This window comes from Paroedura picta, chromosome 3, assembly GCF_049243985.1.
Source record: "Paroedura picta isolate Pp20150507F chromosome 3, Ppicta_v3.0, whole genome shotgun sequence".
In the NCBI taxonomy this organism is placed as follows: Eukaryota; Metazoa; Chordata; class Lepidosauria; order Squamata; family Gekkonidae; genus Paroedura; species Paroedura picta.
The window spans coordinates 12,094,405-12,113,462 of record NC_135371.1 but is presented as its reverse complement, the minus strand read 5'-3'; the positions used below and the strand labels follow the sequence as shown (position 1 = coordinate 12,113,462).

Here is a 19,058-nt window from a genome sequence, read left to right as displayed (position 1 = left end):
GAGATACACAACTATGAAAAATCCATGAAAAATGCCGCCCACCAAATTTATAAATCACGCACAATAACCTAAAAAAAAATCCCCAAAACTAAAAATCTATAACTCTACAAGATGGTGTTAAAAATACTAAAACATTGGAGGGAAACATTGGAGTCAGTCGAGGTGTGGGTCCAGATGTTTGGTGATGCTAAAAACAAGGGATAGATCACCCAACAGCCCAGGGCACGGTCTCATACCATGCCCAGGAACCTAAAAGGGAACCTAAAGGTGTGTGGGGGGGGGGGGTTGTTAAACATAACATTTAACTTAGATAGTATCTTCATTTTTATTCAAGTAATTTGTCCTGATAATTTTAATTTTTGCCCTCTTTGTATTTTATCTCTATGGTAATTAGTTCACAGTTTAGTTTTATATTTTTTTCTTTCAGGTTCACTAACCAAATACCGATGGATGGATGGATGGATGGATGGATGGATGGATGGATGGATGGATGGATGGATGGATGGATGGATGGATGGATGGATGGATGGATGGATGGATGGATGGATGGATGGATGGGGAGAATAGGCAAGGACCATGTCCATTGTGGGGCAGCAGGACCACTTCACACCTTGAATGTGAAAGGGAAAATTGTGTTTTTGGAAACAGAGCTGTTGGCAGCCTTCTATGGTCAAGCAAGAAGCAGAGGTGCAAAGCCACAAGGAAGTGTTCTGAGAGGCCTTGGTTCCTGTGCAGCTTTTCTGACTTCTAAGAAGCAGGCAGTGGAGTCTCTGACATACAACAGCCTCTGGCCATCAGAAATGGATCCTGACATTGTGTATGGCTGCAAGATTGGCTACAGGGGTGAGACGGAGCTGGTTTGACGTGCCGTCACATAAAGTCACTTGTCCCTTTTCTCGGTCGTGAGCTCTTCATGTACATTTTCAGAGCCCCGAGACGTACAAAGTATAACATAGGGAAAACTGCTGAGTTTTATTTTAGAGCAAAATTTTATTGCAAAATTCCGTCCAAGAAGCTTAGTAATATAACACACCTGTAGAATAGCCGTCTGTCTGTAAGTTCCCATTGTGATCAAGTAATGGAACAGGTTATCAGCAAACGGCAAGATTTACAATCAGATACAAGGCAAACAATAAAATCAGAGTCCAGTAGCTTTAAGACCAACAAAGATTTATTCAGGCTCACGCCCTGATTAGAGGATCTCTATATGAGAAACAGAAAGGCCAACAAACATCTATTAAGAATACAGCAACATTTAGGATTGGTCAAGATTTGAGCTTTCTGTACTCATTCTTCCCCCCCTCCTCTATACTTTTATTATGCACTAACAAAATCCATGCAAATTAACTCAATAACCAAACATAAATGAGAATACATACATAACAAAGAAAGGTGTTTCAATCAGCACACATTCTAAGCACATGGTGTGCCTTCTTTATGAGTTGATGCTGATGTTCTCTAATATATAAACATTGACTGATTCTGCAAAAAATGAATTTAAGGTTTCAGGAACCTAACTCCAAAATGGAGAGTGAAATTGGACTGATCCCTAAGCTCAGACACCTTGGCTTCATCCCTCCAGATACCTGAATGCTCTGGCTTAAATAGGACTGGTTTGTTTTTTTTACAACAGATTTTTTTTTTGGGGGGGGGGGTCTGAGGAAAAGTGTATGCACTCTAAAGCTCAAGCCTTGAATAAATCTTTGTTGGTCTTAAAGGTACTATTGGACTCAATTTTTGTTGTTTTTACAACAGAGTTATCATATTCCTACCTATTTTGCTTTATGTTGCAATTCAATGCCTGTTTACTTGTATTTAAATACATTGCATAGTTGTATGCAGTAAAAAAAAAACACACACATACCATTTAGAACAATTGCTTGTCATTTTGGAAGAGGTTGGGTTCCTTTTTGGTTCTGAGACCCCTGGGAATGGGTTAGGCTGGCAGTATTCTAGCAGTACAGAGAATATAAACCCTAAACCAGGGGTAGTCAAACTGCGGCCCTCCAGACTACAATTCCCAAGAGCCCCCTGCCAGTATTTGCTGGCAGGGGGCTCATGGGAATTGTAGTCCATGGACATCTGGAGGGCCGCAGTTTGACTACCACTGCCCTAAACCCTATATGTTCTTAAAAACAATTTTTAAAAACTCTACATTATAGGAAAACTGGATCTCCTAATGTTTCAAACCAAATCAATTTTAGAAAGTTTCAGTGGCCAAATACGCACACAGAAATAGCTTACCTGGATCTTTTGACAATGTTTTCACAAATGTGCTTTTTGTCTGGGATTCTTTATAGGCAAAAACCCAGTTGAAAACGATGGTAGGGCTGTCTAACAGGTGATTGTACTCTACATGACTGGTCTCTCACACCAGAGTAGTCATCTTGCAGATGTGTCTTGTTGCATTTTGATTGGAGCTCATTGAAGATTAAAAGCCTAAGTTTAAATCTCAATGGCAATTAAATCAGCAATAAATCTAGCATTTCTTTAGTTACTTTCATTAATTGTTATGGATAAAAGAGATCTTACACATTCAACCTGCACTTTACAATAAGGTCATTAAATGTGCCTGAAGACACACATGATTAGCATGCATCTCTGTGACAATCAAATGTAGGTGACTTGCGACAGGTGTATGTCCTCTCCCCAAAACCTTAATAAGCAGCTTTGGGAGATGTACTTGGGAAAGGTGGTCCCTTAGGTACCCAGAACCTGGACTGCATAAGACCTTAAAGGTCAAAAACTATACCTTGAACCTGATTCATAACTCCACTGGCAGCTAAAGCAGTTGCCAGAGGGCAGTCACATTCTGTACAAGCTGTAACTTCCAGATCAGAGTTTGGAAGGTCCACATACAACTAGTTACAGTAATCCTGTCTGGTGGCGACCATCACATGGATCCCTGTGGGAAGACAGGCTGCTACTTTTCTTGGATGCTTTAGGATGCTTTGGGCTGATCCTGCGTAGAGCAGGGGGTTGGACTGGATGGCCTGTATGGCCACTTCCAACTCTATGATTCTATGATTCTAGTAGCTTCGCTTGGCATAAATGGAAAAATGCCTGCTGAGCTACTCTAGTGAACTGTGCCTCCACTGTAAAGGAGGCATCACTGTAAAGGATCACGCCCAGATTTCTGTTGGTAGGTAGAGCTTTGAGCTGGGCAATCGCACTTCCTCCTCTGGGGCCCTCCTTCCCAACCACAGGACCTCTATCGTTGCAGGATTCAGCTTCAGGTGACTTTACCTGAGCCACTGCGTCACAGTTCCCAGACACCTGGCCAAAGATTCAGGTGGTATATTTGGCCAGCTGCTCATCAATAGATAGAGCAGGGTGTCATCAATCAAGTCTGTATCTCTGGACCGGCTGTGCTAGGAGGATGAAAATGTTGAATAATGTCAAGGAGAATGATAACCCTCTGTCCCCAGCCTTGGGGAAAGGAGGTAAGCCATTGCAGGGCTGATCCCAGTATCCCCACATTGATGAGGCAGCAAGCTAAATGCTCGTGATCTACTCCATCGAACAAGCAGCACTGACCCACCTCAGTCTAGCTGTTTTCGGAGGTTATCTGTAAGAGTGACCAAAGCCATTTCCACCACATGACCAGGTCAGAAGCTGGACCAGAATAGATCCAGGATCAAAGTTTCATCTAGGTATTCTTTTAAGTGATCCATGGCTGACCATTCAACCACCTTGAGCAAAAATGCTGGATGTGCAAGAATGATAAAACAAAAATTCCAAAAGTAATGGGGTGGTAGCTGGCTGGGTCCCATGGGTCAAGTGATGTTTTTTTCAGTAGAGGCCAAACCACTGTCCCCTTTAAACTCCCCAGGTGTGTAGACAGGGATAGCTTTCAGGAGGGACACAATACCCTAAACAACTGAATTGTGCATGAGCTTGATGATGCAGTGTAGTAATCCTTCACAGGTATAATAATCCTTTACTGTGTAGTAATCCTTCACAGTTTGTACTGCCATCTCATAGGGTCGCATAAGCATCCTATATCATGTTATCAGTGCTTCATCCTTCCTGAGTCTTTCTTCAAACTCGCTCTAGCTGACTGAGCTCCTGTTTCTTTTTGAATAGCTCCCTGGAGTACCAAGGGGCTGGCTTAAGAAGGGGGTGGGGAGGACATCGGGGAGTGGTCTCTTAGATGGCGGTCACTATTCTCAAGCCAGGCTTGCCTGAGAGCTGGAGAAAGGATTTCTGTAGAAGCTGGTCAAAAACAATAAAGCCTCAGTTCTGTCAGATTTATTTTCCAGAGGCCATAATGATGGATGTCCACTAGATGTCAGTGTTGTCATTGTTTGTTGTCGCTTGCTTTTCACTGCCCAGTTCATCCGCTGCCAGATTTTGCTCCATCTTTAAATTCTGCTCTGTCCCGAATTGCTCCCAGCTCCTTCTTTGTCCCTGTGGTCTCCCCATCCAGGTGATGTCAAATATCGATCAGTCAGGCTGCTGTGAGGCCCAGCCATCTCCCCAGAAACAGGATTGTTTCCAGTTGGCAAAGGTGCCAAACAAGAATGCATCTTTTTCTTCCTACGTCTTCAAACTGTATGCAGAGCAAATCCTAAAGAAAACTGGATTAGATTTAGATGAAGGTGGGATGAAAACTGGCAGGAGGAACATTAACAATTTTGAGATACGAAGATGCCACCGCATTATTGGTGGAAAACTGAAGACTTGAAATGCCTACTGATGAAGGTAAAAGTGGGACGTTTCAAAGACGGACTACAGCTATACATCAAGAAGGCAAAAGTAATGACTACTGGGGAACTATACCATTTTATACTACGTTAAGGTTGATGATGAAGAACCTGAAATTTTCTATACCTTCGCTTCCATCTATTTAAAAGGAAGACTACACCCAAGAAGTTGCCGGAGGAGATTGAAATTGGGGAGGGCAGCCATGAAGGAGCCAGAAAAGATCCTTATGTGTTTCTGATGACCAAGGTCAAGTTAATTGATAACGTAGTATCCCCCACTGCTATATATGGGCATGAAAGCTGACAGGAAGTAGATTCTTATGAAATGCGGTGTTAGAGGAGAGTTTTATGGATTCTGTGGACTGCCAAAAAGACAAATAAGTGGGCCCTAGACCAAATCAAGCCTGAACTCTTCCTAGAAGCTAAAACAAAGCTATTGTACATTACGAAAAGATCAGTCAATGGAAAAACTATGTCAGGAAAAGTTGAAGGCAGCAGGAAAGAGGAAGACCCAGTATGAGGTGGTTTGATTCAATCAAGGCAACCACCGCCTTCAGTAGGAATACTCATAATGACAGGACATTTTGGAAAGTGTTAATTCATAGCATCTCCATAAGTCAGAAGTTACTTGATAGCACTTCATACACACAAACACACACACAGAGCCATCCATCAGTCTCTTTCAAGATCCCTGTGTCCACTTCACTGCAACAGCCACCACTAATCTGTTATCAGAAATGGATCTGTCGCCTGAATTTATGACAGGGGAATGGATAATTCTAGACCAATAAGCAATGCAAACAGCAAGATCTCCACCAAAACCTGGAAATTAATAAAAGTGTTATTGAAAGTAAACTAAAATTTTATTCCCTAAAGTTTAATCTGGAGCATACATTCTTCATGTTCAGAAGTGGTGGTGATGTTTCAAGGAACGAACCAGATACCCACTGCGTGGTTTGTGTGTGCTACAACAAAATTGGGGCGATGATTTGCAGGTTAAGTTAGAGAGGGAAATGCAAAAACGTTTCATGTTAAACCGACCCGAGGCTGGCAGGACCAACTATAGCCAGGGGTAGTCAAACTGCGGCCCTCCAGATGTCCATGGACTACAATTCCCAGAAGCCCCTGCCAGCATTCACTGGCAGGGGCTCCTGGGAATTGTGGTCCATGGACATCTGGAGGGCCGCAGTTTGACTACCCTGAACTATACCAAGCGACCAGTTCATCCATAGAGAAAGCATCCCCAATTCCTAAACATCCAATCTGTGTGTGTATTTGCAGAGTGTAAGGAGCGTTTGCAAAGTGTAAGGAAGGCGTGCCTGTAAGTAAATGAAACTACTTCTTTTGGGCTTCTCTCCAACAAACCTGAGTCATCAAGAGAAACTGCATGAACGGCATTCAGAGCACTAACCTACACAAAGAGAGAAAGTAACTGATGTCCTTGTGGGGAATTGCTATCTCTCCAGAAATGTTTCAGGGCCCCCATACTCACCTGTCCCCAGTAAAAACTGAGGCTTATGGCTAATTCTGCATTGAGCTGCTCGCCTAAAATGGAGAAACCCCCAGAAGCTCCAACACCGGGCGGCGCTTAGAAAACGAAACCGGTCGTTAACGGAGGTTGTCGTGAACGTAAGCCAGCTGCATAGTTATAGCACGCAGCCATTTTTATGCCATGTTGCCAGCTTGTAGTTCGAGACACACCGTCGAGTTCACCGCAGAAAGGTCAGTCGCTTCCGGGCCGGGGCTGGGGGATTCGTCTTTAGGTTTTCTTTTCCTCCTTTCAGTCTTCGGTTCGTTTTTTTCCGAAGGCGCCGGTCTCCTTGGGCGTAAGAGCCGATTATATAGTAGCTGCCTATTTCCTCGGCCAAAGCTGACGGGGAGGGCAGCAGAAGCCCCGCGTTTCTCTGCCCTCCTCGGCATATAAAAGCAGGCTGCGGGTTCCGGGGACGCCCGTCTAAAAGGGGGAGCGGAAAAGCGGCACATTTTACCACTCGCTCGTAAAGGAGGAGTTAGGGAGGCAAAGAGACCATAGGCCAGGGGTAGTCAAACTGCGGCCCTCCAGATGTCTATGGACTACAATTCCCAGGAGCCCCCTGCCAGCGTTCGCTGGCAGGGGCTCCTGGGAATTGTAGTCCATGGACATCTGGAGGGCCGCAGTTTGACTACCCCTGCCATAGGCCGTGGGGAGGAGGCGGGTTCCCGCCCCGGCGCGCTATGTTGGGGGCGCCTGCTACAATCCCGTGCCTCGTATGATATAAATAATATATTTATATATAAATAAACCCTGCGTCTCCATGCCCGGGTGGGAGGAACTTCAGATCCGAACTAGACGGGAAAGTCTGCGACCCATCCCTGTTTCCACGACTGCAGAAAGGCCTTAGCGGCCGCATGAAGTAATCCCCAGGAAAATATTCAAGGACAAACATTGTTATACCTGTTTATTAATTAACACATTTATACCCCCCTTCCACTCTACGAGTAATGATGATTAAAAGAAATAAAATTCTCCATCAGAAGGCCGGGGAAACAAACAAGGCTTGCCATCCCTCCTGAAGATTTCTGACAAGCTCTTCAGGAAGAGGGAGGGGGGGAGGCTGAAAAGACAGGCTGAGAGCACCAATAAAGAGTTGTTTGTTTGCCCAGTAGCCTGGTCTTTTTCTAAGAACCCACGGATCTAACACATGGCCAACATCATCATAGTCACGATGCAATTCTGCCTTCTGCTGCTGGAAAATTAGGAAGGCCTCTCCGGAAACACTGACCGTAATTTGTTTGGGGGTAATGGAGATGGCGCAGAGTGTTAAGGCAGCAGACATGCAGTCTGAAAGCTCTGCCCATGAGGCTGGGAGTTCGATCCCAGCAGCCGGCTCAAGGTCGACTCAGCCTTCCATCCTTCCGAGATCGGCAAAATGAGAACCCAGCTTGCTGGGGGGTAAGCGGTAATGACTGGGGAAGGCACTGGCAAACCACCTCGTATTGAGTCTCCCATGAAAACGCTGGAGGGCATCACCCCAAGGGTCAGACATGACTCGGTGCTTGCACAGGGGATATCTTTACGTTTAATGGAGATTATTTTAAAAGGTTTTTATGCTTTTACTGTTTGGATATTGTTGTGCTGTTACCCACCCTGAGCTCCACAAGAAGGGTGAGATATAAAGATTAAGTATTTCTTATTATTTATTTATTTATTTTGAAGCAGTTAAGAGACAGGGGCACATGGCAAAGACTTTCCCATAGAATCGCCGAGGGTCGGACATGAATGAACGGATAACATCATCATCATCATCATCTATTTATTTAAGAGTTGCCGCAATATCAGATGAGGCCTTAGCAACAACAAGCATCCTTTTACGCAAACTGTAATCTAAATTGGATTTTTAACATAACCCATTGCTCTCTCCAATCTAGATCCAAAGTAGTTTACATTGTTTTCCTCTCCTCCATAGCAGGAGCCTTGTGAGATGGGTGAGGGTGAGGGTGTGTGGCTGGCTCAACTTTACCCAGGAAGCTTCTGTGGCTGATATGAGATTTGAACCTGGGTCTCAGTACTGGTTGGACACTCTAGTGCAGGGGTAGTCAAACTGCGGCCCTCCAGATGTCCATGGACTACAATTCCCAGGAGCCCCTGCCAGCGAATGCTGGCAGGGAGCTCCTGGGAATTGTAGTCCTTGGACATCTGGAGGGCCGCAGTTTGACTACCCCTGCTCTAGTGTATGATACTGGCTGTGATAGGTTCTTCAACCCCCATTTATTTTTAAAGGAGGGACTATGTTCTCCCTTCTCAACCTGTGCTGCTTTTCTCCTCAGTTGAGGAGAACTCTGTGAAGTACATCTGTCTGAGGGTGAGTGGCCCAATGTCACCTAGCAACCTTCTGCGACAGAATGGGGATTTGAACCTGGAACTCCTTGATTCTAGTATGGCATTTTATTTTTTACTAGCTTCAAAGCCCATTCCTAAGAATGGGCCCTGAAAGGGTCCCCTCCCGTGGCCCCTGGCCCGGCTGCATAAGGTGACTTTGGGCCGCAGCTCGCAGCCAAATCAAGTGGGGCAGACGGGGGCTGGGCAGCTTGTTAGCAGGGCTGAGACAGAGCTCCTTAGCAGGCAGTCAGCAGGCCGGGAGGCCCTCGTTAGCTAGCCCTCCACGACCCTCTCACCTGCTGCTGACTCCAGGCACTGAGGCGTCTGAGAGCAAAGAGGCTAGAGTTCAGGGCCAGGGGGCGGGAGCCACATGGGCAGGGCCAATCAGGACAAAGCTGGCTGCAACCAGACACATCCCACCCCCTAGGCTGTTTCAGAAATATATAGAGGAACAATAATGGATAAGGATAATTTATAATTTTAAGCATTGTACCACACAGGATCTGATAGGGCTGGAGAGTTGTTAACCCTTGTTTGGTTTGTTACCGAGGGAACATATTTCACTGGCCTCTTTGTGCTGCCTGGTTTTCCTGGCTTCTTGTCAGTTGATTTCTGCCTCCCTTGCAAATAGCAGAGGGATGATGTGTCACCATGGTCTCGTTCCTTTTATTTTTGGTACTGAAGGTCCCACGATCATCCCGAAGCAGATGGCCAATTTTGAGACTGTTAGCTTGAATTTCTGATTAGTTATGCCTGCCAAAGACAACCATCCCTGTTTCTGGGAATTGTGTGAGGAAGATAGACTGGTTCCTTTCACAGGAGGAGTTATGCCTGCCGCAGATGAATATGGAGATTTAAAAAATAAATTTAAAACATTTCCTGTTCTTCCAAGTGGCCCAGAACAGCTAATGTATGTAAGTGGTAATAAAGCAGTGGTGATACTTCAGTACAGGAATAAGGTGTAATATAGCTTAGCGATCCCCAACCTGTGGGCCGCGGACCACATGTGGTCCTTCGACTAATTGGAGGTGGGCCCCGAAGGACGCCTCCCCCCCCCCGGCCCTTTACAACACACTTTGGGTGTCATTGTCTCCCATCACTCCCAGATGGGACTATCTCATTGCAGAGAAACAAGCTCGGGGCTCCCATTGATTTGTCATTGTCATGAGTTAAAATTTCCATGAAAATGAAAATAAAATGTTCCTTATGTTCATTGTTGTGGCGTGTCTGTATCTTATTTTGAAGGGATGTTTAAACATTACCATAGCGATCAGAGAGCATTAGGGCAGTGGTTGAGAGTAGAGGAGTAAACTACCCCCTCCCACCGGGCCTCAGTGAAAGGCTTTGAGTGGTCCCCGGTGCTGAGTGGTTCCCGGTGATAAAAAGGTTGGGGACCACTGATGTAGCTGACTCTTCCCATATTACAAAATAAATTAAAACATTGCACCTGCACAAATATTAGCAAGGTAAGGGCTTAAAACACAAGGAACATTTTAAAGTTTATTTTTATTTTATAAAGAAAGAACAAAAAAAGGCAAACCAATAATATAACCAACAATATAACCAATATTGATTGCATCATAACAAAAAACATGAATACATAAATTACAAAATTATTTCCTATATATCTGGTGGCTAAAGATGTCATTCTGAGGGGATTGCAGTGCAATCACTGCAGCCTGACAGGGGTCAATTGTGGAAGCAATCAGCAGAAAAAGAGGAGGGATACGCAGGAAGTCCTAGTGAACTCTTGGAGCCGTCTCCAATCCTTTAGGGAATTTATCTCCCCGGATTAGAGGCTGTCAGTGTTTCAGGACAAGGGGACCACTGCCATATTCTGTCTTGGACTATTTTTCTTTCTTTCTCTCTTAAAAGAAACTGCTTTAACCCTCTTCTACGATTTATTTACTGCAAGTGAATGTGGTGAACTGGGTGGAGGACAGCATCTGGCAGCCTCAACAAAAGCCATTAATCAACGCTTCAATAAATAACAGGAAGTAATCTGAGCCGGGCTCTCCGTCCGGGCTGCTTTTCGCCTCTCTCTTTCCCTCCCCCTCTCTCTGCCTGAGTAGCCACCTCAATTCGGGGCAGGCTAATTTTCTTAAGTAGAAGAAGAGGACTTAGATTAACTAGCAATAGCTTTTACAGCAGTTGTTTTGGTTTCAGGAGATAAGAGCTGTGATTGGGAAGATCTTACGAGAACTCTGCTCCAGAACGAGACTATTGGCTTCACTGACTTCAAAACGTCATTTACTAGTGCCAGGAAATTCTGATATGCGACCAGGTCTTAAAGGACACCTTTTTTTGCTATACTAAATTCAACTTGCTGAAAGTGCTTTAGTTCTCCGTGCTGTTTTTTGGTCTTCTGTTGTTGTTTTTGTTTTTTTCATTCTACACTGAAGAACGTCGGAGGACTAAACAGACTTTTGCTTTTTGCCTAGGACTCTCCTGGCTATTTGCAATATTGTCTGAGATTGGCTGCTTTCTTATAAGCCTAAAACATGTCTATGCTAAAAAGAATGGCCCATCTAATAGAGAAACAAACCCAAGATTTGAAAGCATTTACAGAAGGATTGCTTAAGAATATTTTCAAGGAGATCCAAGACTGCAAGGAAGAAGTTTTTAACAGGATTGATGGACCAATAACAGTGGTTGATGACAGCACTAAACAAGGTTGGAAATCATCAGCAGAAGAGAAATCTGAAATTTTGGAGATGGAAAAGGGGATGTTGGAGCCTCGCAGCCCAGATAAGGACACCCTTTTTAAAAAGGCACACAGCCATTTCAAAGCAACAGTACACAAGAATCAACCAAAAGATACATGGATCTGTTTTGAAAGTAATCAATTTAAAGGAGCTTCTCAGGAAAAAAATTGTACTGATATCGGAATCCAGGAGGTGCAACTGCCTCAAGATTCATCGGTGAATATTCTGTGGAGAAGAATACAACTGCACTTTCTACGCCAAAGTCTAACTGGACAGAATATAAGTCTACAGGAACAACAAGATGAAGTAAGCCTCGATATGAGACCCCCTTAAGAAGATTGGGGAAGGGAAAGGAGAAGCAAAGGAAAGGGGGAACAAGATGTTTGAAATCTTTTTTTTTTATTCTTCTGTACACTTTTAAGGCAATATAATTGTAAGTACTGGAAATGTCATGATAAAGTGGGGGGTTTTGCCCTTTCTTTTTTCTTTATTAGTGTATTGTTATAGGGCCAAAGTTCATACTGTTCTACAAGAAATGTTCAATGTTAAGCATTTAATTCAAACCTGAAAATATGGTGTTGAATATCTGTCAGGAAGGCTCTTCGACTGTGTCAAGTATAAAATGTTTTATAGGTGGTATGTGACACCAAAAGTGACTGCTAAAATTGCTAAAAACTATGTTAACAAATGTTGGAAACATGGTGATAAAGTAGGTTTCTTCTTTTAAATGTGGTGGAAATGTGAAAAAGCTTATATGTTTTGGGCAAAAGTTCATACCATTGTGTAGTTAATGTGGGGCCTTAGATTTCCTATGCAAGCTGAATCTGTATTATTAAGTATATCTCCACAGTGCCTCCCTGCCCAAACACAAAGCTTAACTAAAAGGGGACACTTAATGGAGGCGGTTTAAGTGTAACAAATGAAGACTGTATTTTATTGTTCTTTGTATTAACAACTTATACTATCTGTATTATTTCTATATTTCTATCTCTATGAAAATTATATATATATATATATATATATATATATATATATATATATATATATATATATATATATATATATATATATATATATTAAAATTATTTCCTATATCTGAAAATGTATTCTTATATTGTATTCAATTCTTCCAGCCTTAATTGCATCCATCCCTTTTACAAGCTCCTTGGATCATTTTAATGTTATTAGTGATTTTTTCTAGACTCACAAATTACTTAATTTTATTCCACCATTTATCAGTAACCAAATTTTCAGCATTTTTCCAGTTGCAATAGCCAGCAACGATCATAACAGCAATGATCATAAAATTCACCAATCTTTTTGTTTATAATATTCATTATGATGATTTAAAAATAGATTAAGAGGGGCTTAATCTATTTTTCAATCATAATGAATATGAGATGCAGTGGTAGAGATGCAGTGTGATGCAGCGGTAAAAAAGGCAAATACCATTTGGGGCTGTATCAAGAGGGGCATCAAATCAAAATCACAAGATGTCATAGTCCCATCGTATACGGCACTGGTCAGACCACACTAGGGCAGAGTCTGCACTTACTTTGTTTATTTCATTGTCAATCCTGTTGAATTCAGATCGCTGTGAACTCAATTCTTCCTCTTCCCCCCCTCCCCATTGAAACAGGAAAGTCTTCTGCATGTGGTTATGGTAGTTCAGAAGGGGGGGAGCCAAGCCTCTTTCTTTTCTTGAAGGGGGGGAGAGGAGCCAGGCAGGGAGCCTCTTTCTTTTCTTGGAGGGGAGGGGGAGAAAATCGAAGAATGCAGAGAAGGGAGAAAAAATCCAGGACCGACAGAAGTTGAGAGGAATTAGGGGCTTCTCCTTTAACGCTAGCGTGTCACATGACCAGGTGTAGCCTATCAGAGGTTCTCTACCACGGAGCTTTCTTTATTCAGGATTAGCAGCAGTCTCAGATATGGCACAATAAAGGTAGGGTCACTCTGGATCAATCATTCTTGCTGCAGAAGGAAAATTTAAATCACCCCAAATCCAAACGAAAATCACATTCTGTGTAGAAGGCAGGGATTGAATCGATCTGGCGCCGGAAATCAGTGGAGTGGAATGTGTCGGTATTGGATGGGACTCGGTCGAGAGTGTGGCTATCTGGTTGGTATACAGTCCGCCCAACGCGCCGCCAGATGTCCTGCCCCGCCTGCTGGAGGCGGCGGCCGCCTGGGCATTGCAGTACCCCAGGCTTCTGATCCTGGGCGACTTCAACGTCCATGCGGACGCGCCCCCTTCAGTCCATGGCGGAGACCTGGTGTCATCCATGGCGACACTGGGGCTTTCGCAATTTGTTGCCGGGCCCACCCATCACGCCGGCCACACACTCGACTTGATTTTCAGCGCTGGGATAGAGGTGGATCTGGATACAGCTCTAGCTGTGCCGTGGTCAGACCACTATGCCCTGTGGGCCCGGCTCAGGATACCACCCCCCCCCCCAGTTAGGTGGCGGGCGCATTCTAGCCCGCTCGCGGAGACTTATGGATCCAATTGGATTCCGGAATGCTCTGCGGGACCCGATGCCTCCTGGCGACTCACTAGCGGCTTTGGTGGCGGACTGGCAGTCCCGCCTGACAGCTGCTATAGATGAGATCGCCCCTAAACGTCCTCTCTGCCCTCGACTCAAACAGGCTCCCTGGTACACCGGGGAGCTACGAGAGAAGAAAAGGGAAGTGAGACGACTGGAGCGAGTGTGGCGGAAGACTCGCGACGAAGTTACGAGAACATCTTATCGCATGCTTATGAGGGCCTATGAGATGGTGGTGAAAGTGGCAAAACGTGAATTTTTTGCCACGGAAATCGCGTCCGCAAGCTCTCGCCCGGCCAAATTATTTAGGGTAGGTAGATCCCTTACCGCCCTTGAGGGGCGCCAAAATAATAGCAAATTGGAACTCGGGCGTGAGGCATTTGCGAGCTATTTTGCGGAAAAAATCTCGTCTCTCCGCCACAATCTTCCCGCCACAGTTAATACAGTAAATGAACTGGAGGCCTGTTGGCCGCCTTAGGAGGTGACGTTTGAAGGCTTCAGACGGCTCTCTTTATCCGAAGTGGACAAGTTGCTAGGCTCGGTTAGGGCGACCACTTGCCCCCTTGCACCCTGTCCATCATGGCTCCTCAAAGGAGGCGGCCAGAAGATAGGAGGACAGCTCAGGGACATTATCAACCTCTCCCTGGAGTCCGGGGAGTTCCCTGAGCAGCTGAAGGGGGCAGTGGTTCACCCTCTCCTGAAGAAATCTACGCTGGATCCGCAGGACCCCGCCAGCTATCGCCCAGTGTCGCACTTGGCATTCCTGGGCAAGATGGTTGAAAGGGCCACGGCAGATCAGCTCCTGGCATTCTTGGAAGAAACTTCGGCACTCGATCCATATCAGTCTGGCTTTCAACCTGGCCACGGGGTAGAGACGGTGCTGGTCACCCTGTTGGATGACCTCCATCGCCAGCTGGATAAGGGCGGGTCGGCAGTGTTGGTTCTTCTGGACCTGTCGGCCGCTTTCGACATCGTGGACCACAAGCTGTTGGTCCACCGCCTTGCTGGCACGGGGATACGGGGCACAGCGTTATGCTGGATACGCTCCTTTCTCCAGGACCGGACCCAGAGGGTTGCAGTGGGAGATGAGTTCTCGCATTCCTATAGACTCCCTTGTGGGGTCCCTCAGGGCGCGGTCCTCTCCCCCACATTATTCAACATCTTTATGCGCCCTCTGGTCCAGCTGGTACGGAGTTTTGGACTGGGTTGCCACCAGTACGCTGATGACACCTAGCTCTATCTCCTCATGGATGGCCGCCCGGACTCCCCCCCGGAACCATTTGCCGGATGTTTGGAAGCAGTGACAGAATGGTTCTAGCAGAGTCGCCTGAAACTCAACCCCTCCAAGACGGAGGTCCTGTGGCTGGGACGTAGGGGGCAGGACCAGGAAGCGCGCTTACCCACCCTGGCAGGGACGCAACTCACCATCACGTCCCAGGCCAGGAACCTGGGTGTGACCATTGACGCCTCCCTGACTTTGGAGACGCAGGTCAAAAAGTAGCGGGCCAGGCGTTTTTCCACCTTCGCCAAACCCGACTACTAGCGCCCTACCTGTCCCCCGAACACTTAGCCACAGTGATCCATGCAACGGTCACCTCCAGAATAGATTTCTGTAACTCGCTTTACGCGGGCCTTCCCTTGTCCTTGATCCAGAAACTTCAGCTAGTGCAAAACGCAGCTGCTAGGGTCCTCACTGGCACATCTTGGAGGGCCCACATCCAGCCAGTGCTGAGGCAGCTGCACTGGTTGCCAATTGCTGCCCGGATCCGGTTCAACGTTCTGGTTCTAACCTTCAAGGCTTTACGCGAGTTGGGACCCACATACCTGAGAGACCGCCTATCGCCCTATGCCCCTCGCAGGGCCTTGTGCTCTGCGGGTAAAACACTGTTGGTCGTTCCCGGCCCTAGGGAAGCACGGCTGGCCTCGACCAGGGCCAGGGCCTTTTCGGTCCTGGCCCTGACCTGGTGGAATGAGCTCCCGGGAGAGCTGCGGGCCCTGCGGGATCTTTCAATGTTCCGCAGAGCCTGCAAGACGGAGCTCTTCCGCCAGGTTTATGGTTGAGGCTGGGGCTGATAATAGATCTTTGCCTCCCCCAGGGATTCGGGTTCTGGACCCGAAGCAAAACATCATCAGGACCTCCTCTCTACCCGCTAGTAGTGGGAGGGGGGGGGGAGTTGAGCTGCTGTTCTTGCCATGCCGGCAATATTGGCAATGTTATTATTGTTTTTATGGGGTTTTAATGGGGATTTGTGATATTGTTACCCGCCACGAGCTGCAAGGGAGTGGCGGGCTATAAATCTAATAATAATAATAATAATAATAAAAGCTCCGTGCAGTTTACACCCTGGAGTACTGTGTGCAGTTCTGGAGGCCTCACTACAAGAAGGATGTGGATAAAATTGAAAGGGTATAGAGGAGAGTGACGAGGATGATCTGGGGCCAAGGGACCAAGCCCTATGAAGATAGGTTGAGGGACTTGGGAATGTTCAGCCTGGAGAAAAGGAGGTTGAGAGGGGACATGATAGCCCTCTTTAAGTATTTGAAAGGTTGTCACTTGGAGAAGGGCAGGATGCTGTTTCCGTTGGCTGAAGAGGAGAGGACACGCAGTAATGGGTTTAAACTACAAGTACAATGATATAGGCTAGATATCAGGAAAAAATTTTCACAATCAGAGTAGTTCAGCAGTGGAATACGCTGCCTAAGGAGGTGGTGAGCTCCCCCTCACTGGCAGTCTTCAAGCAAAGGTTGGATATACACTTTTCTTGGATGCTTTAGGATGTTTAGGGCTGATCCTGCGTAGAGCAGGGGGTTGGACTAGATGGCCTGTATGGCCCCTTCCAACTCTATGATTCTAATGGAGCTGATGGTTCTATCTTTTATTTTATAGTTTCTTCTATTTCCAGCTGGATCGGGGCAGTTTGGCCATACTTGTAATGCTCAATCTGTCGGACTTGTTTGATGCAGTCAACCATGAGTTGTCGGCCCACTGCCTTACTGGGGCTGAAATTCAGGGGACAGCCATCCAGTGGCTGTGATCCTTCCCCTGGAACTGGACTCGGAGTAGTTGTGGGGGGAGGATTTATCGCATCACTATTGACTCCCTTTTGGAGTCCCACAGAGAGCGGTACTCTTCCCCACTTTATTTAACATCTTAATGCACCCTCTGGCACAGTTCGGGCTGGGCTGTCACCAATATGTGGATGACATCCAGCTCTATCTTCTCACAGATGGCCTCCTGGACTCCCCCCTGGATACATTTGCCAGATGTTTGGAAACTGTTGCTGGATGGTTAGAGCAGAGACACCTGAAACTCAACCCCTCCAAGACAGAGATCCTATGGCTGAGCGGCAAATGGGCAGGACAGGAAGTGCTCCTACCCACTTTAGCTGGGGTACAAATTAACATCTTGGCCACAGCAAGGAATTTCTATATCTTCTTGTAATACATTTTTAATATTTTAAAGATTTGTTTGTTTGCCAGGATATCCTTTAAAGTCCATAGCACAAAACATTTGGACCTCACATTGCACTTGATATTGCTTGAAACGTAGGGTGATAAAAAACAGGTATAAGAGGAGAGATCCCAGGATGCAATTTCTTCCTCCATTTTTTCCAAATCAAAATTGTACTGTGAGGAGTGAACATTGAATTTAAGTTAATTTTTTTCTCCAGATTTGTCCCCCTATTTCCTCTAAATTCTGGCAATCAATATTCAGTCTATTATTTAGGAAGAGATAATAAGGGAATTAAATGCCTTTATTGATATTGTTATTTATGTGGACACTGAGATTGTGCAGACTGTATGCAAATGAAGTATCATAAACTAATGATGATGATGTTGTTATCTGTTCAGTTGTATCCGACCCTCGGCGCAAAGCCCGGCTCCCCATTGGCTGCTTGGCCCAGCCTCACCTTGCCCGGCCGGGGACTCACCACACACAAGGAGAAGCAGCCTTCCCCAACGGTGAGTACTCCTGCTGGCTTCCCCTCGCCCAGACACACACACACACAAAACCCCCCTGGCTGCCCCCCCACGATCACTCCGCAGCCGCTTCCCTGCCCCCACAGAGACACACACACACACACACACACACACACACACAAAACCCTCCTGGCCCCCCCTCGCACCACCGCCGCTTCCCCGCCCCCACAGACACACACACATACCCACCCACCAGCCAAACCCCATGGCCGCCTCCCCCGCGCATGATTGCACCGCCGCCGCTTCCCAGTCCCCACAGAGACACACACACAAACAACCCCCCCTGGATGCCCCCCCCATTGTGCCACTGCTGCTTTCCCGCCCCCACAGACACACACACACCAGTCAACCCCCCCTGGCCGCCCCCCCGCATGATCATACTGCCGCCGCTAACCCGCCCCCACAGAAACACACACACACAACCCCCCTGGCCGCCCCTCCATTGTGTTTCTGCCACTTCCCTGTCCCCACAGACACGCACACACACAGATGCGCGCACACACACATACACACCAGCCAACCCCCCCCTGGCCGCCCCCCCGCACAATTTCCCCGCTGCCGCTTCCCTGCCCCCACAGATACGCGCACACACAGCCACCCACCCCCCACGCTCTCCCACCCCTTCCCCCACCCCCACCCCACACATCCACGCACACACTCCTCTCTACCCCCTCTTTCCTAGCCACCTCCCCCTCCTGATTTGCCCCCCCGCAATTCCCCCCCACCCTTCACCCCACCCTGCCCCCTTCCCTTTCACCTACCTCTCTGCCTGCCTTCCTTTCTTCCTTCTTCCTTCCTGACTTCCTCTATTTCTCCATCTTCTTCCTGTCTCTCTGTCTCTCCCTCTCACTTGCTTCCTGTCTCTCTCCTTTACTTCCTTCCTTTCTCCCTTCTACCCATCCTTTCAGCCACCCCTTGCCCTCCTTTCTCCCTCCCATACCTCCTTTCCTCTTCTTCCTTCTTTGCCTACCGTCTGCCTCCCCATTCTCTAGCGCCCGCTGTCTTCCTTCTACATGAGTGATGAATCAGCCCAAAGACAGCGGAGGAGTCTATGTCTGTCAACTAAAGATTATGGTAAGCTAATCCACCCCTCCCTGTTTCTTGGAAGGCTGTGGAGATTGAGGCTAGGGGAAATAGTGACTTTTTCCGCAAGCTGAAGCTCATCCACTTTCACTTCTGATTAACAGATTTTTGTTCTGTGTTTCAAATCTGTACCAAACCACTATGATCAAAGATATGAGCGGGACAAAGTAATTATCAAGGA

General features: G+C 46.6%; 1 protein-coding gene across 1 annotated transcript in view; it reads left to right on the top strand.

The window, feature by feature from the left end:
- Positions 1-6,406: 6,406 nt before the first annotated feature.
- LOC143831530 (C-type lectin domain family 2 member D-like) overlaps positions 6,407-19,058 on the top strand; it is a 29,648-nt gene continuing 16,996 nt past the window's right edge. Inside the window, exons 1-3 of the mRNA XM_077324581.1 lie at positions 6,407-6,428; positions 17,666-17,776; positions 18,787-18,868. Of these exons, the coding sequence (XP_077180696.1) occupies positions 18,808-18,868 (61 nt within the window). The 5' untranslated portion in view covers positions 6,407-6,428; positions 17,666-17,776; positions 18,787-18,807. The remainder of the gene's footprint in view (positions 6,429-17,665; positions 17,777-18,786; positions 18,869-19,058) is intronic.